General features: G+C 42.2%; 1 protein-coding gene across 4 annotated transcripts; it reads left to right on the top strand.

Annotated features, from left to right (window-relative positions):
- Window positions 1-376: 376 nt before the first annotated feature.
- LOC125396611 (uncharacterized) lies at window positions 377-24386 on the top strand. Of its 4 annotated transcripts, none has more exons than XM_085692405.2 (5): window positions 391-517; window positions 2158-2244; window positions 8277-8403; window positions 9375-9435; window positions 20627-24386. In XM_085692405.2, the coding sequence occupies exons 3-5, from the start codon at window positions 8370-8372 to the stop codon at window positions 22302-22304; spliced, it is 1773 nt and encodes a 590-aa protein (XP_085548531.2). In that variant the 5' UTR covers window positions 391-517; window positions 2158-2244; window positions 8277-8369; the 3' UTR covers window positions 22305-24386. The 4 variants fall into 4 exon arrangements, with proteins under 4 accessions (XP_085548530.2, XP_085548531.2, XP_085548532.2 ...); XM_085692406.2 differs by lacking the exon at window positions 391-517 and adding an exon at window positions 737-841; XM_085692404.2 differs by lacking the exon at window positions 2158-2244 and having other exon boundaries at window positions 377-517.
- The last annotated feature ends 816 nt before the right edge of the window (window positions 24387-25202 follow it).

Raw genomic sequence — 25202 nt, 5'->3', positions numbered from 1 at the left:
AGACTGCAGATTTTTGGTGCATAGTCTTTTAAATCAAGCTTTCTTTTTACAAAAATGAAAATAGCACATTTTCCACAGTGTATAACTATCCAGAAAGTGGCCAGTTTCCTTAGTCCTTTCTCAGTTTCTTAGCAAAACCTCACTAATGTCCCAGAAAAGAGTCCTACTGAGTGCAGGGATTGTTCAGGGAAGACTTTGCAGTCCAGCCCCTAGTTCTGCGGCAACGCCAGTCTCTTCAGGTCTGGCGCAGTTGTGTGCCTGGGCTGGAAGACAGGGCTGGGAACCATTGGGCTGCATTCCTCCACAACACTTTGTCCCTAAGGACGCTGCTCCCGTGACTAAGGCCTCAGTAACCAATCAGGGCTCACAGCCGGATTGCCCGTCAGAATGGGGCGGGCACTTCCGGTCCGCCATGCTACAGGTTCTGAGGCCCCGGGCCTGAGGCAGAGTCTCGTGTTCCGTGTTCTCCGCTGTCGGGAGCTGTGGAGACAGCGGGGCGAGCTCGGAATCCGCCATGGTGAGCGAGGGCCGCCGTCCCCACGCGGGAGGAGCCGCGGGAGCCGGTGTGGAGTCCTCCCGGGGCTGTGGGAACCGGAGGCGGAGAGGTCCTTGCATTCCTGCAGCTCCCGGGTCATGTGGCCCCGGAATGACAAGGCTGCGGCTGCGCAGAACACAGGGATGGGGATGGGTGGGTGGGTGGTCGAAACTGCGCGAGGATGACGTCACCATGCCGCGCATGTGCAGTGTTCATCTCTGCAGTGGGAGGCAGACTTGTTAACTTGCAGAGCCCTGGTTCCTCTAGCGTCTTCTAGAAGTTCTGCACTTCGCGCTGAACATTCAGGTGTAGGATCCATCTGCAGTTAATTCTGTACAGTATGTAAAGTCTGTGCCATGAACATGAACACATCTGCATGGAGATGCCAGGGTGGTTCAGTCATGTGTGTCAATAAGGCCAGATTTACTGGATTACCGGACCTCATGTATTAAAATATCGGTGTTTTAATTGTGATTTTGTTTCTAAGTTTGCGCCCCTCCCCCCGGTTTTTCTAGACAGGGTTTCTCTGTAGCTTTGGAGCCTGTCCTGGAACTAGCTCTTTAGACCAGGCTGGCCTCGAACTCACCAAGTGCTGGGATTAAAGGAGTGCGCCACGGCCGCCTGGCCTGTTGATGTCTTTATTCTTTCCCAGACTGTAGTCTTTATTGTAGTTGTATGAGAAGTTTTGAAGCTACATGATGTCACTATGTGAGCTATGTACTCAATCTTGTGCTGATAAGTTTTTTTTTTATTCATGATGACTTTTTGTCATCAGTTTTCTGGATATTTTATTGAACTTTTTTGAATTTATAGCTCAAATTCTGTACTGAAACAATATTGAGACTTACTGTCGTCCACAATCATGGAATTTCTCTGCTTTGTTCGAATTCTTTGATTCTTTTAATTTTGAAGTTATCAACTTTTGCTACAGACATTTGTTACATTTCTTTATATTTCTGGCTGTTTAATCCATGGTGACATAAGAAAGATATGAGGATATGTATTTTTAACTTGCTAAATCTATTTATTTCATTTATATGAGTATTTCCCTTGAATGAATGGATGTTACCTCCTGTGTGATTGGTACCACAGAAGACAGAAGGAGGCATCAGATCCCCTGCAACAGCATTTAGAGTTGATTGTGTGCACCATGTTAGTGTTGGGAACCAAACCCAGATTTCTATAAAAACAAGTGGTAGTAACTGCTGAGCCATCTCTCTGGTCCTAAAATTGACAGATTTTCAAATATTTTTCTGTGTGTGTATGCACAAGTACATGCTGAAAAGCCAGTGTTAAGAGAGTTGAAGTTTGCTTCAATTCTGTGTTTGGGGTTTGGGGGATGACTCAGGGGAAGTTTGCTGGTTAAATTTGGTCAGCTTGCCACAAGCTAGAGTCACACTGGCCTGTAGACAAATCTATAGAGTGTTTTCTTGATTAGTGGTTGAAATAATAGGGCCCATCCCACTGTGGGTGGGGCCACCCTGGGCAGATGAGTTGACAGCACATGTGGGGTACATAAGCCTGTGGTGTATATGAGTTAGCAGATCTGTTCCTGGACCCATCCTCTTGGGGTGTCAGCCAGAGCTGGAGACTTACTATTGAAGAGATTTTTCTTTATTAAGGTCTCAGTGTACTCAAGGTTGCCTGGATCCCAATGTCCATTAACGTTGCTGTCCCCCTGAATCCGCTGCTCAGTTCTTGGATTAAAGGTTTGTAGCACCACACAGTGCTAAATCTACCCATCTGACTCACAGGGCGGGCTGTCCATTTCAGTAACAGGAAAATTGTTTGCATTTGGAGCATGGCTTCTCCATGGAGAACAGAAGAGTATGAACAGTTTGTTGTCCACTGCAGGGGTCAGCAGGCTAGGCAATGGCTGGATTTCAGGTTGTTTAATTTTAAGACAGTGAGCTGCAGGGGCCGCCGTTGGAGGAGTTCACAGGGTGAGTGAACTTCTGTGTACTTTCCCCGTGTTCATTCACAGCATATGATGAGTGCAAACCAAATTACTGGGTGTACACACTGGGGAGCTTACCTCCAGCCTCTGAAGTTTCCAATGGGCGACTCTCTCACATTGGTACGTGCAAACGTGGCAGAGGACTGAGACACAGGCGTTTGCCTGTGGCTTGTGTGTCGGCATACAGCGCTCAGCAGCTAACATTTTACACAGAGAAGGTCATACATGCATACATCCAGGTCCACCAGGAAAGGACCTGCTCTAGTTTAGTCAGTATAGGTAAGTGTTCTTTCAGCTTATTTTTCAGTCTTTTACACCCTGGCTGTTGGTATCTGTGTTAGTGTTCTGTTGCTATGAAGAGACACCTTGGCCATGGCAAGTGTTGTAAAGGAAAACATTTAATTGGGCCTGGCTTATAGTTTCAAAGGTTTAGTTTATTGTCACCATGGCGCGGAACATGGTGACAGGCAGGCAGACATGGTCCTGGAGAAAGTACTTGAGAGTTCTACATTGGATCCACAGGCAGCAAGAAGGCCACTGGGCCATGCTTGGGCCCTTGAGACCTCAAAGTCCACCTGCAATGAGACACTTCCCCCAACAAGCTCACGCCTATTAGGAGGGATTAGCCACACCTCCTAATCCCTCTCCAACAGTGCCACTCTCTGATGACTGAGTATTCAGTCATAAAGGCATGTGGAGGCCATTCGCATTCAAACCACCACAGTCACTTCTGTTCTCCAGTTATCAAGAACTTTATTCCTGGTGGTGGCACTGCAGGCCTTTAATCCCAGCACTCAGGAGGCAGAGGCAGGCAGATCTCTGTTACAAGAGGATGAGACCCTTTGTTCATCCTGGCCACCTGGCTAGCTTACACCCAAAATAACCATACAGAAACTGCATTAATTAAAACACTGCTTGGCCATTAGCTCTAACTTCGTATTGGCTAACTCTTACATATTAGTTTAACCCATCTCCGTTAATCAGTGTATCTCCACGTGGCAGTGGCTTATTGGAGATTCTAACTGGCATCCATTTCAGGCAGAGGATCCATGGCTTCTTTCTCTCTGCCTTTCTTCCCTGCATTCAGGTCTGTCTTCTCCACCTAACTAAGTTCTGCCCTATCAGACCCAGAGCTGTTTCTTTATTCATTAACCAATGAAAGCAAGACATGAACAGAAGAACCTCCTACACCAGATCTCTCTGAGTTTGAGGCCAGCCAGGTCTACAGAGCGAGTTCCACCACAGCCAGGGATACACAGAGAGACCCCCCTGCCTAAAAATTTCAAAACAAGAAAGAAATAAGAACTTCATTTGTTGTTTCTCAATTGGTTATTCATCCATTTATTTTGAGAGCAAGGTGCCATGTAGCCTTTTGTCTTTCTGTAAGGCAAAGATGGTTTTCTTAATCAGCCCTGTGGAGATAAAGAGTTTTAACCAAGGGGCAGGGTGTGCTATAAAGTCCTCCCAAGTGACTATGTAAGGAATCTGGTCTGGGTGTCCAGATTTGCCAAAGATCATGTCTTTTGTCCTAGAAATGATAATATGGGTCAAAGGTTCTCTCTTTTGACTGCCTGGTTCCAAATGCTGGTCATTTATTCTTGCAAAAGATGGTAAATTTTCTCCCTTTAGTCTCCAGTTTGTCTCTCTTTGCCTTATTTCTAAAGTCCTGAAAGTCTTCCAGAATCAAAGTTAGGTGACTGAGAGTTCTCTTAGTCTATCCCATACCATCCGTGTCAGTCTAAGGCAGAACAAATAACAACACAAGCACAATGGACAGATAGACTGTCATTCTGGCACCTGGAGGAAGAAGTGAAACTGAGGTGCTGGGAGTAACCCTACATTAGGGAAATTCCCAGGAATCTACAAGTATGACTCCGGCTAAGATCCTAAGCAATAGTGGAGAAGGTGCTTCATCTGGCCTTCTCCTGTAATCAGATTGATGACTGTCTTAATTGTCATCATAGAACCTCATCCAGCAACTGTGGGAAGCAGAATCAGAGAGCCCCAGCTAATCGCTAGATTGAATTACTGGGGACCAGATGAACAGAGTAAGGAGTGATAGCAGGAGCAAGGGGTAAAGACTGTGATGGGGAAACCCCCTGAAACAGTTGACCCGAGCTAGTGGGAGCTCACTGACTCTGGACTGACAGCACGGTGACCTATATCGACCTAGACTAGGCCCTCTGTGGGTGACAGTTGTGTGACTTAGGCAATCTGTGGGGCCACTGGCAGTGGAACTAGGATTTATCCATTGTGCTTGAACTGCCTTTTGTAGTCTGCTGGCCTGGTCTGTCACCTGGGTATCCTGTCCCTTTTAGAGACAATCCCTGCCCACTTCCAGTCTCCCCTGTCTGCCACCCAACCTCCTCTTTAGTCCAGTCCTCTCTCCCTCCCCCTCTCTCTCTTTCTCTCTTTCTCCCTCCCTCTCTCTCCTTCCCTCCCCCATCTCTGTCTGCCCTTCTTCTGGAGAGGCATCTTCTGCCTCTCTCTCTCTTCTCCCCCCTTCTCCCTTTTCCCCCTTCTTCTTCCTTTCCCCTCCATAACCCACTAAATAAACTCTATACCCAAACTCTGCATGGTGTATCTATCTATCTTTATTTACATCTTAATATTTCAGCATTTGCAAAGGCTATCATGTTTTCCTCCAGGATGGTATGTATCCATAGTATTAATCCCAAGTCTCCTGAACAATAGTGTCATAGTTAGCATTTCTTTTGCTACGATAAAACACCATGACCAAAAAGCTGGTTGAAGGAGGAAACGGTATATTGGTTTACACTTTCATGTCATTGTTCATCTTTGTGGGAAGTGAGGACAAGAACACAAAATGGGCAGGAACCTGGAGGCAGGAGCTGATTGATGCAGAGGCCATGGAGAGTGCTGCTTACTGACTTGCTCCTCATGGCTTGCTCAGCCTGCTTTCTTGTAGAACCTAGGACCACCAGCCCAAGGATGGCACTTTTATTCATCTCCTTATACTCCATATTTGTGTTTTCCTGGATTTCTTTAAGGGGTTTATTAATTTCCTCTTTAAGGACCTCTATAGTTCATACAGGCAATTTTAAAACTTTTTCCTTGTATTTCAAGTATGTTGTAATATTCAGAGCCTGCTGTGGTAGGATAGCTGGGCTCTAGTGGAGACATTACCCTGGCTATTAATGATTGTGTTTTATGCTGGCATCTAGGCATCTGGGATTGGGATATTTATAGGTCTAGGACAGATTTCTGAGTTTGTCTTTGTTGGGTGGGTGTTTGTTTCTTGGCTTCTGTTTTTTCTCTGCATTTTCAGGGAGTGTAATGGCTGTGTGTTGCCTGGTAGAAAATTTCCTTTGGACTTAATAGTTTTGGCTAATGGTGGTCCCAGGTAAACTATGTTGCTGAGTATTGGGAGCTGACATTTAGGAATGGGAATAGATTAGGGATCTGAAGGGATTGACATGGAGCAGAGTAGTGTGTACAATGAGGATCTGCTTATGACATCTCCTTGGAATGGAGGAAAACAGTGAAAAGAGCCTGCTCTAGAGAGTCTGCTATTGGCCTGGGGATGAGACTCATGGATTGGATCTAGAAGAACAAAAGGAGAGGGTAAGATAAACAGACAGCCTACTTGCTTCCTTGGCAGAAGTGGTCTGTTGTTTAATGGGATGTACCTGGTGGAACTGGGGACTGGAATAAAGCAACAGGTGTGAGAGGGTGGCTAAAGGGGGAAGTCTTTGCACAGCAGATGTGCACAGATGGGAAATCTGCAGCTGGCGTTCTGTTGCAGAGGTTGAGACGAGACTGGGGTATTGGGTTTGGAGGAGAGGAAGGAAGGTGAACGTCATTGGTTAATTTACCTGTTTTCCCAGCCTGCTCGGCTGGTGTATTACAGTGAATGTCTGCTGGTGTTGGAGGCTGGGGTACTGGGATGCATTGGGGGAAGGAAGGTTGGAGAGCTTTGTGATCCACTGGGGATGGGGTCAGGGAGGAAAGGGAGACAGCAGGTGTTCTGCTGCAAAGCTGGACATGAGTCTGGGGAAATTGGATCTGGAGAACAGGAGAGGTGTGGAGCCACCGTCAGCCCAGTTGTCGGGAAGAACTAGGTCATTGTCACAGTCTGAACAAAGCAAAAACAAATGCCAGCAGTGTAAATAGCTCACTGTCCATTTCTTGTGGGATTCACAGTCTTCTGGGCTCCTCCAAGGGACTGTGGTCACTTCTCCAGCCCTGCCCTCTGCAGCACACACAGCCTGTCTTCTGGGCTCCAACTGCCTGCGCTCCACCACTGCCGTTCTTGGTGTCATCTCATGGTGCTGGTATCTCCACTGTGCTCAGGCTTCTTGCTGCAATTCCACTTTCACCAGTGGCCTCTCCTGGCTTACTTTCTGGTTCTAAACCTCAACTTCCCTGCATAATTCTGTTCAATCCTGAGCCTTCAGCTGCTGCTAAGACTGCATCTTCACCAAGAGCCTCTCACTGTGTCAAGCCTCAGGTGCCCTTCACGACTCCTTCATGCCTTCAGAACCAGTACCACCTGGATGACTCTAACACTCCTAAGTTCACCTGCCAGTGCAGTGCAAGGTGCAACCTTGGCCACTGTGGTGGTGTGAAAGACAGTAGCACCCTGTTGGGAGCTGTGGTGTTGGTGGTGTAGGTATGGCCTTTATGAAGTAAGTATGTCACTGTGGAGGCAGGCTTAGAGATGTGATATATACTCAGGCCTCGCTCAGTGTGATACATAGACTATTTCCTGATGCCTGCAACATGTAGAACTCTCTGCTATTTCTCCAGTGTCATGTCTGCCTGCATGCCTACATGCTATTTCTCCAGTGCCATGTCTGCCTGCATGCCTGCATGCTTCCATGCTTCCCACCATTGTAGTAAAAGGAGCCACGGGCCACTTCCCACTGCCCAGCTCCTGGCTAGCTCTACCCCAAATAATTGCACAGAAACTGTATTCATTTAAACACTGCCTGGCCCATTAGTTCCAACCTCTTATTGGCTAACTCTTCCATATTCGTTTAACCCATCTCCATTAATGTGTATTGCCACTTGACTGTGGCTTACCTGCATGAGTCTAACCAGCGTCCGTCTTGGAGAGGAGAACCATGGCGTCTGCCTGATTCTGCTTTCTTTCTCCCAGTATTCTGTTTGGTCTACTCCACCTATCTAAATTCTACCCTATCAAAAAGCCAAGGCAGTTTCTTTATTTGACCAATGAAAGCAACACATAGAAATAAGACCCTCCTACACCACACCATGGTGATAATGAACTGAATCTCTGAATTGTAAACCACCCAATTAAATGTTTTCCTTTATAAGAGTTGCCCTGCTCATGATGGCTCTTCACGGCAATAGAGCCCTAACTAAGATGCCACCTCTGGAGCACAGCTTCTGTGTACCGACTCTGAGGAAACCCTGCCCCGATCTCACCTCAGTGATGCTGGTCTTTTCTCATCATCGCAGATTTCGGAGCTTGAGCTGACTAGTATCAATTGTCCAGTCAGTCAAAAGCTTTGCTTCAGTGGTTCTGGTTTCTTGTTAGTTACGGTTGATTCTTTGGCTCCAGTGGACCAGACAGCACAGATTCACAGAAAAGGGCTGTTAAAATCTGTCCTTTCACAGTCCTCCCCAGACAGCCTGGTCAGGTCCCTTTCAGTGGGCACAGAAGCGAGATGTGTCCTCCTCCTTTTCTGTTTTCTTCTAAAATGTCTTTGTGACTGCATCATGTAAACATACTCTCAGTGAAGTGCACACTGAGTCGTTCTCACCATTTCTGTTGTGTACTTATATGGCGTGTTTTAGGATGCAGTGACCTATGAAGATGTGCTTGTGAACTTCACTCATGAAGAGTGGGCTTTGCTGGATCCTTCCCAGAAGAGTCTCTACAAAGATGTGATGCTGGAGACCTGGGAGAACCTCACTGCTGTAGGTAGGACTGTTCATTTTTTTGGTCACTTTTTTACAATAAGGGGACAAGCACTTTTTTCCTTTATAATTTTTTAAAATGTATTTTGCATACCAACCACAGTTCCCTTCCCACTTCTCCTCCCACTCCCCCAAACCCCTCCTACTCCAAAAGTGTAAGGCCTCCCATGGGGAGTCAACAAAGCCTGACAAATTAAGTTGAGGCAGGACCAAACCCCTCTCCCCTATATCAAGGCTAAGCAAGGCATCCCACCACCATAAGGAATAGGCTCCAAAAAACTAGCTCATGCACCAGGGTTAGATCCTGGTCCCACTGCCAGGGGCCCCTCAAACAGACCAGGCTATGCAACCCACATGCAGAGGCCCTAGTTCGCTCCCATGCGGGCTCCACAACTGTCGGTCTAGAGTTCATGAATTTCCACAAGCTGGGACAAGCATTTCTTAATCATTGATTCTCTCCTGGAATTTCAGTTGTGAAAAAGGAAGAATGTGGTGAATTAATCAGGCATGGTTCTTGAAATTACCTGGCGTGAGTGAGAAGGAAACACGGAACACAAACAAACCCGCTTAGGAGTTTATTGGGGGGGGGGTATACAGGCCTGGGGATCGGTGTGGAGAGAGAGAGAGAGAAATGACGTGTCCAGCTTTTAAAAGCTGCCTAGCACAGGCACACAGGGGGTTGGTGTGACTACGTTATACACTGATGATGCAGATGGGTGACTCATGCATGCGCAAGGGTTTTAGCTGAGTCATATGTGGATGTAACCACGCATGTGTGCACGTGGGTCACAGGGTAGGGGGGGATGGCTCTTTGTGCCCGAGGACCCATCTGCATGTGCCTGCCTTTAGAACCTGGAAGTGCAGGCTTATCTGTGGCTGAATAATTACACTTCTTAGGTTCAATAAAGATAGTGACTTGAATTTTGCATAATTTCTAGTAATATGTCATATACATTTTCTGGTACTGTATTTTAGGCTACAAATGGGAAGACCAGAATATTGAAGAACATTGTCCAAGTTCTAGAAGACATGAAAGGTATTTTACATGTGCAAGCTAATACATACATATATCTGAAGAAATTTCAGTATGATCTGAAGCTTTAAGGCAAGGCAGCACTGTGAGTAAGCACAGCTTTTGATGATTCTTAAGTTCTCACAAACCAATGTACCTCAATGTCTGGGAGGTGATCCATGTTTCCAAGACATTCCTCTAAGAAAGAAGACATTGAAACTGTTATGCCCAAATCTGCAAAGTTCAAAAGTCAACAAGGAGACCGAGTACTGTATGTAAAAGCAAAGAACCTTTATTTTATACAAGTTTTCAAACTTGGTCTCTCCGCACATCCAACGTATTGGAATAAACTGAGATCCCCGAGCTCAGTTAGAATAGGGTTTTATGGTAGTAAAAGGTGGGGGTGAGGGGTTTTTGAGGTTCAGGACCCCTGATTGGCTGACATTTGTCTAGGGGTGTTCTGGTGAGTGTGTGCTGGCAGGTGATCCTATCTACAGCGGTTGGGATGTTAGGCATTTCCTTTGGATGGTTTGTTTTTGGGTGGTGCTCACGTAATCTCAGCTTGTGGTTCTTACCTGGTTGCAGGAAGAACCTATAGAAACATGTGTTTGGATTCTATAGAAACATGTGTTAACACATGACACTGTTACCGTGACTGGATTCTATAGAAACATGTTAACACATGACACTGTTACCGTGACTGGATTCTATAGAAACATGTTAACACATGACACTGTTACCGTGACTGGATTCTATAGAAACATGTGTTAACACATGACACTGTTACCGTGACTGGATTCTATAGAAACATGTGTTAACACATGACACTGTTACCGTGACTGGATTCTATAGAAACAATGTGTTAACACATGACACTGTCACAGGACAGGTGTTGGGTTCATGCGGGTCCAAGGAGAGAAGACTCAGAGATACCTTAAGAATGAATTTAGCCTTTTGTGGCTGCAGGGGCTCAGCCTCTAAGGACTGCAGTGCTTTCCCTTCACCCAGGGCATATTTATTTTTCTCCATATTTACATTTTAGCCAGTTGATTTTCATATGCTCAAAACAATGGGATTGAATCTTCCAAAAATATAGTGCCAAGTGCAAATTCATCAGGTACCACAGTTTTCCCAAACCAAGTTTGCATAGACTTTGTACCCTTGAAAAACTCTCAGATAAGATTCACATAGGGCAGCAAGAGAAACAAAGGGTATCTGCTAAATAAAAGATGGATCAGGGCTAGGTGCTAACATTCCAGAGGTAGGCCAGGTGTAGGCAGTGGGGATTAGGCTCAGGTACAGCCCAGCGGGAATGCTACCACAGATCCCTCCTTTCTTTATACAAAAATTGATTATCTTGAATGCAGTCTTACAACATATGCAGCTTTTTTCTAACTATTTGTCTTACAATTGCATGTAAGTAGACTAAAACACATTTTAAAGCCAATAAAGTTAATATTGCTAGAACAAAAGCAATACTTGCTAGGATAAGAAATCTATTTCAGGTGGTTCATAGGGTTGAATAATGCTACTGTATTTACAAGACCTTCCATAATCTATTCCTGCTGTATCAGGTAACTTTTCTTTGCAAAAGTTTCTTTTTGTAAATGAAATTAGTTGAGAATAATTAGGGTGACCCATCAAATGCATCTTAGCGTTATCTCAATCATACTTGCTTTTATTAAATATTAAGAATGTGATACATACAATAAAAAGAGACATTGCATTCACATTTTAATGTTATCTGCTCCTTCAGAATTTCTATCTGATCCTCTAACAAACAGTTTGCTTTAACTGAGCTAATTAATTCATTATCACATTGTCAGTTGTTATGTTGGATGTCTATGCCAGTCTGTAACGCACTCAGCAGTTTGGATTTTTTATGAAGCTCTACTCCAGCTGTTGCTGCTGTTCCTGCTGTTGCTACAGTGATTCCCATAATAAGTGCAATAGCCAATCCAACTATTTGATTCTCTCAGCAAACTTCTGTACAGGATCATCACAGGAGAGTTTTACTGTGGACTTGACAGCCTCACGGGTATCCAAATTGCCTGCCTTGCTCTAAGAATATAGAAACTTTCAAAAGGTCCAATTTAAGCCTAGGTATGAAGGGTACAGCATTCGCAGTGATGCTGTGTTGGGCATGAGGCCCAATGTAACTTCCTAAGCCTAACTTGAGTTTGATGAGGCCTAGTGTAACTTTCTGAGCCTAGCTTGAGTTTGGAGACCTGTGTCTGGCTATAACTTCCACACAGGATGTGACTCAGCACAACCTGACTGACCTAGGTCCGCCTCTGCCCAGCCACCGCTAACGTGGCAGAATATTATTGGCCCTTGTCCCTTGCTCTGCACTGGCCCTGCCTGATACAATTAAACGAGATCCTGCTTTGACAGGCTTCCGACTCAGTGTGTATGTTTCTCCCCGTTGGCCTGGTGGAGGTCTGATGTTTTGATGCTCACCATCCCACTCAGGCGCAGGGAAAGTCCGGCAGCTCTGGCTCTGCTGCTGCCCTTTCTGCCAGAGAACCCGGCAATGCTGTAATTATTAGGGTGCCATTGTACAGGCCCCTTAGTAGTAAGTAAAATAAAGTATGGCTTTGATTTGATTTAAAAGACAAAGTATATTTATTATCCTTAATATTTAACTTTCCTTCAGATGCCTTAAGAGGGTAGAAGGTAATGAGGTCTTTTAGGTACCAGCCCCTTAGACCTCTTTAGGGTCCAGTCAAGAAGCTACCGCTGGCAAGGGACCGGACTAGAGAGTCAGCTCACACACGCCGTCCTCCATCATGTCTGTTGACTCTTCTGTGAGCATTCTTTTTTATCCCACACCATACACAATTCTCAGGCAAGGCAAAATTAAAGATCTTTTATTTTTCATGGTTTTAGAACTGATAAAAGCTCACAGAGAGCAGTAGCTTGGCAGCTTCTTTTATGACTCAGGGAAGTGTGGCTGTGAGACTCCCTGGCAGCTGCTTGGAGGATCAGTTAAGGAGGGAACTTTAAATAGAATCTAAGAGGAAAGGAAGTGTGTTTTGTGTGCTGAACTACATTTCTAAGCATGGTTAGGTGATATGTTAAAAGTTTATAATTGATAAATGTGAAAGGGGGAAGTACACATGGTACCTTCTCCTGGCTGGCTCACCAGGACTAGCTCTGAAAACAGCGCCAGCGTGAACTATGGAAGGAAGCCTGTGGCATTTGATCTGCGTTAGCATATTTACCAAATGTTTAGCAGGCTAGAAAAAGGGGGGAGGGCCTTTCAGATCTAAGAGTTACATTTACACCTAAGCAGTAGGAGGAGGCCTGTTAGTATCATAGTACAAAATCTGGAGCTGGACTCCTCCCAGCCTCCTGGGCTAGACTGTGGTTTGTTCCCATAGCATTTGTGGAAATGAATTGCCTTTGGACTTCGAAAATGTTTAATAGCTTGTTTCTGTTTACTTACCTGGTTAAGACCCAATCAATTAATCTTCTAAGTTAAGATCTTATATTGATAAACTGAGATGAAAAATAGAGTGTTAGTAACCTGTTTAGGGTTATAACAGTGTTAATTGGAATAACACTTCCCATATCGGTAGAGGGTGAATCTAGGGTGTGCTTGCTTCCTATCTCGCTGAGGGCTGGGCTAAGCATCAACAATTTCAGACATGCCATAATTCTTGTTGTTGGGCATCCGTGAATGCTTCAAGTCAGGTATCTTTACCTGGACACTAATCCTGACGAACTGCCTGTCAAAGATACTTGCAGAGGGACAGACTTCTGAGTGTATACAAATATCTGGCTGAGAATAAGGGTATTGACTGTGATTAGTTTCTCGCCAGAATCACACATTGCTGGGAAGAGTCATCCAATGTGTAAGGGAAATTGTGCCCAATAAAAAACACCTGTGTTGCTTGGTGTTGCTTGCTTGGAAAAATCCCCAAGCTGTAATGTGAGGAAAAGAGCTATTGCTTCACATAAGAAATCTACAACAAGGACAGCTAATACATCCAAAAGGCAGTATTCCTTATCACCTAGTGAAGAGTGTCTCTGGTGGGTTGACCTCGGAACTGTTTGCTGACCTCTCACTGCCTCTGTGGCCTCTATCAAGAAGGCGCTTTCCCATTCCCACAAGGTAGTCTGAATTGAACTGCCAAACTGTAGGAAGGGATTTGACATTCAACTCCATTCCATCGGATAGGTTCATCAACAGAAGCAGTGATCCCTACAGTTCCATCCAAACTATTCCATTTCCATCTTAACTTTGAGTGAGAATATTTTCCTTGAGGGGAGCCAGGACTCCAACTCATGACTTCTCCTTGGGAGATATTAATTAGCACTCAAGGTCTCTCACTCTGGTATTGTTGCTAAGGCACCCACTCAGATTCTTTGTTGGTAACCCACATCTCACAGAACAGTAGATTCACGGAGCTAGTAGTATTAATCTCCTGTTCTTTAAAACCAGATGCTTGGAGCATATAAAACTTATTAAGATAATCTTGGGTAGTTTTGTCTATGGGTAGCCATACTTGAGAGGTTGTATTTAAGCATCAAATTCCATTTTCCATGCAAATAGGAATTCCTCGTACTCCCCACAGTGTAATTGTCAATCACTCTACCCTCCTTAATTGGCTGAACAGCACCTCATTTGTCATAAGGACCAAGTAACCATGAAGATTCATTAACAACTACAGGAATATCCATATCTCCCCTTCTTACTGCTCAGTTAATTGGAGACTTGGGGATAAAACCCAATAATCATGATCCATCCCCTTTACTTGTACTGTTACCATGGAAAGCATGCCAAGATATTCCTTATAACTTATTCACAGACTTGTGAGTCATGGGAAGTACCACCTCTCCTTTGTCACACAAATTCTTAAGCTGTCCCCAGGTGGGAGGAATAGTTGTTTGTTGCAGAGGTCTCCTGTGTCTTGAGTTTGGTGGAGGTATCTCTGCATCTGCAGCATCTGGGGGATGTATCTTGCTCATGCGGGACCACAGTCTATTATCTCCTGTGAGAGCATCAGCAGAGCCCTGGCCCCATCATGACACCCCCATTTCTCCAAGCAGATGTCATAACATTTCTGTAGTATATAGGTTAATTTAAATCTACAGTTCTTTTCTGTGCTCCAGTGTCTGCTGCTGTTGTCTTTGTTTCATTAACATTTAGAAAATTTAAGGTTAATAAGGCATCTATCTCTGGGTGTCCTCATATCCTCCTTCTGTTTAGCAAGCATCTCTTTCAGGTGCGGTTAGATCTCTCAATAATTGATTGTCCTGTAGGAGTTTATGGCATCCCTGTAACATGTTTCATGTTGTAACGTGCAAAAAATGGTTACATTTTACTGGAAACATAAGCTGGGGCATTATCAGTCTTAATTTGTGCTGGTATACCCATTACAGCCACTGTTTCTAATAAATGTGTAATTATAGAATCCACCATTTTGTTATCTTGTTGCCAGGTAATAGAAACTTTTTTTTAAAGCCCTACTATTAACATGATGTGTGTTATGAAATTCTAAGGCTTCTAACACATTTCCTATCAACAATTGATCAATTTCTGTATTTCCTTCTGCTAATGGCCCAGGCAACCCAATATGGAATTGAATATGAGATATAAAGTGGCCAATTTCTTTCTCAGATTGTCTGTTGTAGTTGTACAATAATAAAGTTAATTTTGAATTATCAGGAGTAAGTTCACCTTGCAAATTTGAAGTTAATTCTTGACTAGACAATCCAGTTGTCGGCTGTAACCAGTTAATACCACTCAATAATTTTTGGAAATCATTAAGAGTATGCAGTCAATCTCTCCTAATCTGTACTTTTTGCAGCTGAATTCTCTGTTTACTTAATTAATAGCCTAAATAGCTAAGAGAATATCCTTGTCTTAGTTTTTCAGGAGATATTTGTAGTCCCCAACAGGATAAAATTTTCTGGATTACATTGAACATTCTTTCTAAGGTATCTATGTCAGAAGAAGCAGCCAATAAAATATCATCCATATAATGATAAATAATAGACTGAGGAAATTATTTACATACTGCTTCCAGTGGTTGATTTACAAAATATTGACACAAAACTGGGCTATTTAGCATTCCTTGTGAGAGGACATCCCAGTGATATCTCCTTACTGTTTGAGCTTTATTATAAATAGGAGTTATATAAACAAATTTTTCCCTATCCTATTCTTGTAAAGGGATAGTAAAAAAACCATCTTGTAAATCAATAACTATAATAGGCTAATCCTTAGGCAATAAAGAAGGTAAAGGAATCCCAGGATGTAAGGATCTCATAGGTTAAATTACTTTATCAGTTGCTCTTAGTTCGGGCAACATTCTCCATTTTTGCAGATTTTCTTTTTCTTACAAATATAGGACAATTCCAAGGGCTAGTAGTTTCCTTGATGTGCTTAGCATCTAACTCTTTTTTCACGAGTTCGTCAAGCACCTGCAATTTTTCTTTAGTGAAGGGCCTCTGCTCTTCCCATACAGGCTTCTTAGCCACTTTAAAGTCGGAGCAGGTAGGCTATCAGAAGTGGCCCGTACTTCAAATTTGGATAGCCAGTTCTTGTCCTATCTTTCCTTTCTACAGTCCGCATAGCCTGTGACCTTCCCTTATAATTCTTTCCAATGTTCTTTCCAGGAATATATCCCGATTTAGATATCAGTTAATGAGCTGTTTCTGAAATTGTGGGAATATTAATTTGAGCTCTCCACAGTTGTAACAAATCTCTCCCCTGTAGATTCACGACTTTATCAGTCATATAAGGTTTCAACATTCCTACTTGTCCCACAGTCCCTATACATTTAATCCACTTTACAAGAGTCTTCATTTATTTTGCAGGCAATGAAACCTTATCTCAACTAAATTGGAGTAGAGAGGCCAGTTGGGATCCCAGAATTCTTTTTTTTTTAATCTTTTTTTTTTAAAGTAATTTTATTAAATTATAAAAGTTTCCATTTACGCCCCTCTTCCCAACGCCCTCCCACTCCCCCCCTCCCTCTCCTCCTCCCTCTTTGTCCCTAAGGGCAGTCAGGGTTTCCAGCCCTGTGGGAAATTCAAGTTCGTCCCCCCTCCCTCCAGGTCCAGGAAGGTGAGTATCCAAACAGACTGGATCCCAAAAATCCAGTATATGCAGAGGAAACTAGTCCCAGTGTCATTGTCAATGGCTTCTCAGAAAGACTCCGGGCCAGCCACATTCAGAGAATCCGGCCACATTCAGAGAATCTGGTTGGATCACGTGCTCGTTCAGTCGCAGTCCAACTGCCCTTGGTAAACTCTCATTAGATCCGACCCCTTGTATCAGTGGGTGATAGCATCCCTCGCAGTCCTTCGTCATTTTCTTCGTCCTTCTGCTCCTCATTTGGACCTTGGGGGGCTCAGTCCAGTGCTCCAATGTGGGTCTCCGTCTGTATTGCCATCCATCGCCAGATGAAGGATCTATGGTGATAAGCAAAATATTCATCAGTATGGTTATGGGCCAAGGCCGGTTCAGGCACCCTCTCCTCTGTCCAGAGAACAATCTGGGGATCTCTCCTTGGACCTGGGGGATCCCAGAATTCTTGTGAAATTATAGATATCTCACCACCAGAATCCAATAAACCTTCAATCTTGATTCCATTTAATTTATGCCTTTCATCATTGATGACTATTTGCCAGAATACCCCCTTTTTGCAGTATTTCTAAAACTTCCTGTCCTTATTCACTGAAGCTGCTTTGCCTTTTAAATATGGGAATAATAGCAATTGAGCAATTCTATTACCAGCTTCTATTATCATATTTCTTTTCACATATGCCATAATTTTAATTTCTCTCTGGGAGTCGTCATCTGTAGTTCCTGGGTATACAATAAATCCTTGAGCGATTCGACTGCTTCTGTCAAAAATTATTTCTACTGTTTATTGTGGGAAGGGAATCATACATCCCAGTGGTTATCTTATAACAAGGGATTTATGAGGACAATGTTAGATTTCTGCCCACTGCCAGTTCTAAAATTCTACTCCCTAAAGTAGCATGTATTAGATCTCCTGTGTTCCCCTGGTGGCTCTGTTGGTGAGCCATATCATTGCTGACAGGAAATTGGTAGCTTGTGTTGTTTGTTACTGGGCCCCAAGGTAGGCTCCTCACCCATTTCCCCAAAGGTAAAGGATTACCATGCTTATCTCTTTTTGATTTACACTAGTTGATCCAGTGTTTAACTTTCCCCCATCTCTTACAAATTCCTGGGGGTTGAGGCTTTCTATTTGGATTATCCTCTAAAGAGGTATCCTTTCTAGTAACAGAATTTTAACAGTCTTTTCTTAACTGTCCCAATTTCCCACAGTTAAAGCATCTTGTATTTTGGGATTTAAGGCCTTTAGCTATAGCGTGTCCAACTACATTATTATTATAATGTATGGATCCAATATCAGCAGTAGCTTTAACCCATTCATTCCTCTGAAGGAGCTCCCTGAACCTTCAAGGGCCGTTTGACCTTTTGGCATTCTGTAGTAGCATTCTCAAAATCCAAAGGGTCACTTAGAGCCTTTCTAACATCTGGATCAGCTATTGCTCTATGTAATGCTGAAGTTAATCTTTGCTGAGCGTCAGTGGAAACTTCTCGTGTACTTTGTGTGATTTTTGTGAAGGAGATAGATCCTTTTGTGAAGGATCCCCGGCTCTTCAACCTTATCCCAGGCACTTAAAACCACTAGATGATACTTCTCCATAGTAGCATCATCAAACTGCTTTTGTGTTCGCAGATTGGCTTACTGGCCTCTCCTAATAATCAGTCCTTTGCTATATTCATTTCTGTAGTCTGAATTACCCTGTTCCATGGCTGCTGCATCCTCTCTTCACCAAGTAAGCCACTGTAACTGAGAACTAGCTGCTAGTATAACTGTCATTAGGTTCTTCCAGTCTTGTTTCGGAATAACTATTCTGAGTAGCCCAGTTGTTTAAAACCTGTCTTTTATTTATTTATTTATTTATTTATTATGTATACAATATTCTGTCTGTGTTTATGCCTGCAGGCCAGAAGAGGGCACCAGACCTCATTACAGATGGTTATGAGCCACCATATGGTTGCTGGGAATTGAACTCAGGACCTTTGGAAGAGCAGGCAATGCTCTTAACCTCTGAGCCATCTCTCCAGCCCCTAAAACCTGTCTTACATAGAGCAAATGCATCCCATATGCTACCACTGCTTCTTTTAACCTTTTCAGATCTTTCACACCTCTGTGTTTCCAGTCAGTCTGAACATAGCCTTGAGACTGTTGATCATTTGCAGGAACATGCTGGAGGTGTCCTTATGACTCTAGGCAACCAGTCCTCAAATTCCCTCATAAGGTGGAGCTGTAGGTCTATAATTGAACATTTCCCTTTCTCCTATTGGGAAAAATTTCCTTTTAATTCCTTCTCTTTCCTTCTCTTTTCTACTGGAAAGTTTCCTTTTTGTCTCTGGAACTCTTGTATTTTTTAAACATGCAGTTAACCTTTCAGCCTTTCTGATTTCCAAGTTTGTTTCATCTGATGAAGAAGGAAGTCACCTCCAGTATCTTGACTTTCCTCACTTCTGCTGTCCTCTGAAACAGCTTTCCTAGCAATCTGTGAAGGAACATTCTCCTCTGCTAACCAAGTGTCTTCCCTTTTCTCTGTTCTACTTCAGATATAACTTTAAGTGACTCCTCACTCTGCAATGGCTCTAGAGCATTTGATATTAAGTTACATAAAGACCAATTTTTTTTATGGTATTGGCTCTCCTTTCTTATGAGCTCTCCTCAAATCTCTCTAGCTTGCTTCCATATTTTTAGTTTCAATTGAACTTGAGGAGTTGCCTGAAATCAATGGCAATGCCATTTAATTAATACAAAAAGCTCTGTAAGTTGTCTTTCCTTCACTTTCACTCCATCTTCTTATAACAGACATTTTAATAACTGCATGTAGTGTCGCTCCAGTGATGGGGAGTTTCCCATGACCCTGCCAATCCTGGAGTCTCTTTACCCTGAGGGCACGTCTTCCAGTTCTTAAGATACCAACTTCTCTGTCCTTCACAGGTCCGTTGTCCTTCTTCAAGCCTCCTGTTGGACACCGAATGTCACAGCACACTGTTGGGTTCACTCTGGTCTGTGGAAAAAAGACTCAGAGACACATTAAGAATGAATTTAGCCTTTCCTGGCTGCAGGGGGATTTCGCCTAATATTCTAAGAAATGAAGCACTTTCCCTTAGCTAAGGATATTTTTATTTTTCTCTATATTTACACTTTAGCTAGTTGATTTCCATATGCTCAAAACAGCAGGAATGAAGCCTCCAAAAATACAAAGCCAAGTGCAAATCCTCGATTCCTCAGTGCCACAGTTTTCCAGGTTTCCTGAACTGAACTATGCTTAGACTTTCTATCCTTGAGAAACTCTCACCAGATTCACATAGGGCGACAAGACAAACAAAGGTTATCTGCTAAATCAAAGATGGATTAATGTTAGGTGTAGCCCACCAGGAATGCTGCCACACGATAGTATTTTAATAGTTCCATGAGATCCATCTTGTAGAACTGTCCATCCGTTTAATTTTGCACCTTTGTATCATATAGGCATATACATTGATAAAGGGATCATTGTTTGTGCAAGACATATTCTAAGCAAATAGTCCATAGTAAATCTAGTGTTGCTCATATAGAGACTTTCCAAGGTTTAGTGAGGAAAGATCACTTTATGAATATCGAGAAGGGTGTCGTGGTGGAGAAACCTTAATCCCTATACCACATCTTTGTGGGGAGCAAAAGTTAAACTGTGTGAATGCAGTGTGAAAATCTTTTGTTTGTTATTCTTCCCTTAATAGATATCTCATCTGTCCCTCTGGATACAAACCATTTGAACAGAAGAGATATGAAAAGAAGCAATGTAGTTCTCTGTCTCCTACAACACTTAGAAGATATGTAGTAGTCCCCACTATGAGCAGATTTGGTGAATGTGATACAAATTTACAGCTGATTGGTTTTCCAGCTACACTGGGAATACAACAAACTCACGCTGTAAAAAAGTCTTACGAATACAAGGAGTGTGAGAATTCTTCTGTCTGCTCTGGTTCACTTTGCACTTGTCGTGTGACTCACAGTCTAGAAAAATGTTATGTATGCAGTCAGTGTGGTAGAATTCTGAGTTCTTCCAGTTCTGTTGAAAAATGTGATAAAGCTCATTTGAGCAATGTAAGTGATAAATATGAATTATCTACTAAAGGCTTTAATCTTCACAGGTATCTTCAAACACACAAAGGAACCCATAATGAAGAAGATCTCTGTGAATATAATCAACATGATAGAGACTTTAGATCTGATTCCTCTTTACAGTTACACCAAAGAACTCATGTGGAAGTAGAACCCTATAAATACAATCAATGTGGAAAAGACTTTGCACATAACAGTTGCTTTCAAGTACATAGAACTCATACTAATGAGCAATCACGTCAATGTAATCAGTGTGGTAAAGTCATGACAAGTCACCATAATCTTAAAATACATGAAAGAATCCATCCTGGAGAGAAACCCTATGTATGTGTTCAATGTGGTAAAGCCTTTGTAAGTTGCCATAATCTTAAAATACATGGAAGAATTCATACTGGAGAGAAACCCTATGTATGTGTTCAGTGTGGTAAAGCCTTTGTACATTTAACTAGTCTTCGAAATCATGAAAAAACTCATACTGGGGAGAAACCTTTTGAATGTAATCAATGTGGTAAAGCTTTTACCTGTCGTAGTAATCTTCAAGTACATGAAAGTACTCATACAGGCGTCAAACCCTATGGATGTAGTCAATGCGGTAAAGCCTTCGCACACATCATTTACCTTCAAAGGCATGAAAGAAGTCATAGTGGAGACAAACCGTATGAATGTAATCAATGTGATAAAGCCTTTGTACGTTTAACTAGTCTTCAAAAACATTATAAAAACCATACTGGAGAGAAACCCTATGAATGCAGTCAGTGTGGTAAAGCCTTTGCAAGTCACAGTAATCTTCAAGCACATGAAAGAATTCATACTGCAGACAAGCCCTATGTTTGTAATCAATGTGGTAAAGCCTTTTTAAGTCGCCGTAATCTTCAAATACATGAAAGAATTCATACTGGAGAAAAGCCCTATATATGTGATCAATGTGGCAAAGCCTTTGCACATTTTACTAGTCTGAGAAATCATGGAAAAATTCATACTGGGGAGAAACCCTACATATGTAATCAGTGTGGTAAAGCCTTTGCATGTCGTAGTAATCTTCAAGTACATGAAAGTACTCATACAGGAGTCAAACCCTATGAATGTAGTCAATGCAGTAAAGCCTTCGCACACATCATTTACCTTCAAAGGCATGAAAGAAGTCATAGTGGAGACAAACCATATGAATGTAATCAATGTGGGAAAAGCTTTACACAGTTCTGTCGTCTTCAGAAACATTTCAGAAGTCATACTGGAGAGAAACCCTATGAATGTAGTCAATGTGGTAAAGCCTTTGCAAGTCGAAGTAATCTTCAAACACATGAAAGAACTCATACTGGAGACAAGCCCTTTGTATGTAGTCAATGTGGTAAAGCCTTTGCCAGTCGTCGTAATCTTCAAGCACATGAAAGGAGTCATACCGGAGACAAGCCCTTTGTATGTGATCAGTGTGGTAAAGCCTTTGTAAGTCGCAGTAATCTTAAAATTCATGAAAGTAGTCATACAGGAGTGAAACCCTATGGATGTAATCTGTGCGGTAAAGCCTTCGCACATGTCATTTACCTTCACAGGCATGAAAGAAGTCATAGTGGAGACAAACCGTATGAATGTAATCAGTGTGGTAAAGCCTTTACCCGTCACCAAAACCTTCAAACACATGAAAGGAGCCATATTGAAAAAGCCCCTGTGAATGTAATTGATGCACTAAAACTCTGCAGGTCAGTGTAGTCCTCAAACATCAAAGAATAGTGAAGAAAGCCAAAGAAATGACAATGTGATTATGCTTCTTCATGGTACAGTCTTCTTCAAAGGCATGAAAGGGTTGCTGTCTGGAGAGAAGTGTTATGAATCTAGTAAATTCAGTAAAGCTTTGCATACCACACACTATTCCCACTGAGCCATCTCACTGATGCCCAAATAGGATTAGTAGAGCCTTTCCATCAGTCAAATACTGTCTTCTTTTGAAATTTTAAGCAAATTGTCACCCAAGAATTGAGGAGCACAGAATATTTTGAATAATACAACCAATTTGTAAACGACAATGGTATATATCCTGCCATCCCTCTTAAAAAATTTTGTTAGTTTATTTTAGGCACTAAATGCTTGTTCCTAACACTTTCTCAGAAACATGAATGGCAGAGAATTGTCTCAGTGGGTAAACGTGGTTGCTACTAAACCTGAATACCTGAGTTCAGTCTCTAGGATACACACATTACTCATACCAGTTTTTCTCTGATTACTATACTTGGGCTGTGTCATGCACACCACACACCCACACACGTGAATATTTTTGTAACTAGTGAGGTTGCTCTCTTGTTTAATGCACTTGCTCCCAAACTTGACTACCTCAGTTTGTTCTCTAGTACTGACACAGAAGTAAAGAATGCTCACCTGTAAGATGTCCTCTGCCTGCTAACGGCACAGCGTGGCACAGGTGTTTACAAACTGTTAAGAATATCTAAAGAGGTGAAATTAACAAAGCAAAGAATAGCCAAAATATTGAGAACACAGGAAATGATTACCAATTGAAATGAATACATTGTAGGATTCTATCACATCACTGTTCAACAAAAATGAGAGTTACTGTTTAAATCTTCCATTATTTGTCTCTGATTCAAAGATAGGCCATTTTATAAACATATCTCAACTGGTCATATTGGTTTATTTTGGAGACAGGCAGATGGATCTTTGCCCCACGCTACCGTCTCGCCAGCAAGATCTTTCTGAGTTTGAGGCTATTATGGTTTACATAGTGAGTTCCAGGATACTAATGGCTATCTAGAGAGATCCTGTCTCAACCAAAAAGAACATTTAGGTAACTATAGCATATATCACAGTATGGATTTTTTTTTCCTAGCTTAATCTGGACTCATCTCTAATCAGCTAAACCCTTCATTGTATTCACTCACATCAAGAGAACTGTGTTAATGGCAATAAGAAGAAATGTGCAGAGTCCATTCACAGAGGGAAAGGAATCTGTTCAATCCTTTGGAGACCATGTAGCAGGAATTTTCATCACCTCCAAGTGAGAGAAAATAGAAGGAGTCATGGGGCATCTTCATCTTCCGAATTATAATGACATATTTGGGTATTGGACAGTTGTTTCAGCACTTGTGCTATAGGGTACCCAGTTTTGATTCCTAGTGCCCTCATCAGATGGCTCAGAACTACCTGTACTACAGCTCCAGGAAATCTGATGCATTCTTCTGTTTTCTTTTTGTATGAGATATGCAAATGGTATAAAGACATTTTTTTTAATATAATTTTCCAAGTGTAAAAATAAAAACTTAAAGAAAGCCCTTTTAAAGTTATGGAGTTGTGTACACACACACACACACAGTGTTTAAATATATGCATAAAAGATACTACATATTGTTAAAAGGGCCTTTATGTTTTTTACAAATTTAAATAAAAATAGTTTAACTTAAGTATGTTGTCAGAACATGGTCCTATAATAAAATCATGTGAGGCGATTTCTGGATGCTTGTGAGAACACTCCCAGGAATACAAAAAAGAGCCTTGTGACCTCAGTTTCTTCAAAACAGAATTGTTCTTGGAATGTTTTTTTATGCTCTTCCTAGGTGTAGCAGATAAGAGTGAGTTTACTTCAGATTACTTATTATTGCTTGCTACTGTTATTCAATTAAATGTTTAAACTATCTTTTTCTATGCCTAATGGAAAAATGTTTTCCACGTCTGGCTTGTCTCTGTCGTTGTATACAGCCTGAAGTCATGAGACCTTATATGACTGTCTTAATTACTGCGTATAAAGTGTGTTGGACCCTGAATAAAGTTGTCTGTTGTGAGAGACTAGTCTGCCTCCTTTATCAGCTCCATTCTTCCAGATCCCCTCTAGAACAATGGTGAGCAGAGACTGAGCAAGGACCACACATCAGGTACAAAAGGTGAGTGTGGGCCCTCGCAGAAGGGGGTAAAGGACAATAATGGGGCAGACACCAAGAAAGGCTTTGACTTTGTCAGGCTTTTGCATCATTTTTTTTTTCTTAAAAAAAGGGAAGCACAAGCATTAAAACCTCAACTATTCAACTGTCTGCAAGTTGCTTATGAGTATAATCCCCGATTTCCAGAAGAAGAAACTTTAAATGAAGTATGGGACAGAATCCAAAATAATATTGAAAGGAACATGAACTCGGTGAAAAGCCTTCTAGGCTTCTATTATTCAATAAGGATGATATCCTCTTAGTCACCTCCAAAGAGGAAGACTTACAATCTATCTATGAAATGACTCAGGACATAGTATGTCAAAATGGGCTAATTATTACACTAAAAAGGTACAAAGATCAGATATTGTGCAACGTTTGGGACAACTGGTTACTAGAGCAACACAAAAAAATATCCATACACAAAACAATTTAAAAAAACAGTTAACTTTCAGAAGTTATTAGGGGGTATTTAATTGGGTATATTCCACTTTAGGAATGCCAAATTATGCACTAACCATACTATTTAAAAACTTTAGAAGGTTTCCTTGCACAGTCCTTGAATATTATCTCATGAGGCAAGAAAACAGCTACAGCTATTTGAAACCAGACTAGAAGAGGCATTGTGTATTATGAAGGTACTTTGCTGCCTTTAAACTTATTTTCCTCAGTAACTTATCTCCTA

This window comes from Myodes glareolus, chromosome 8 (assembly GCF_982192425.1).
Source record: "Myodes glareolus chromosome 8, mMyoGla1.1, whole genome shotgun sequence".
Lineage (NCBI taxonomy): Eukaryota > Metazoa > Chordata > Mammalia > Rodentia > Cricetidae > Myodes > Myodes glareolus.
This window is presented reverse-complemented; position numbering and strand designations above follow the sequence as displayed.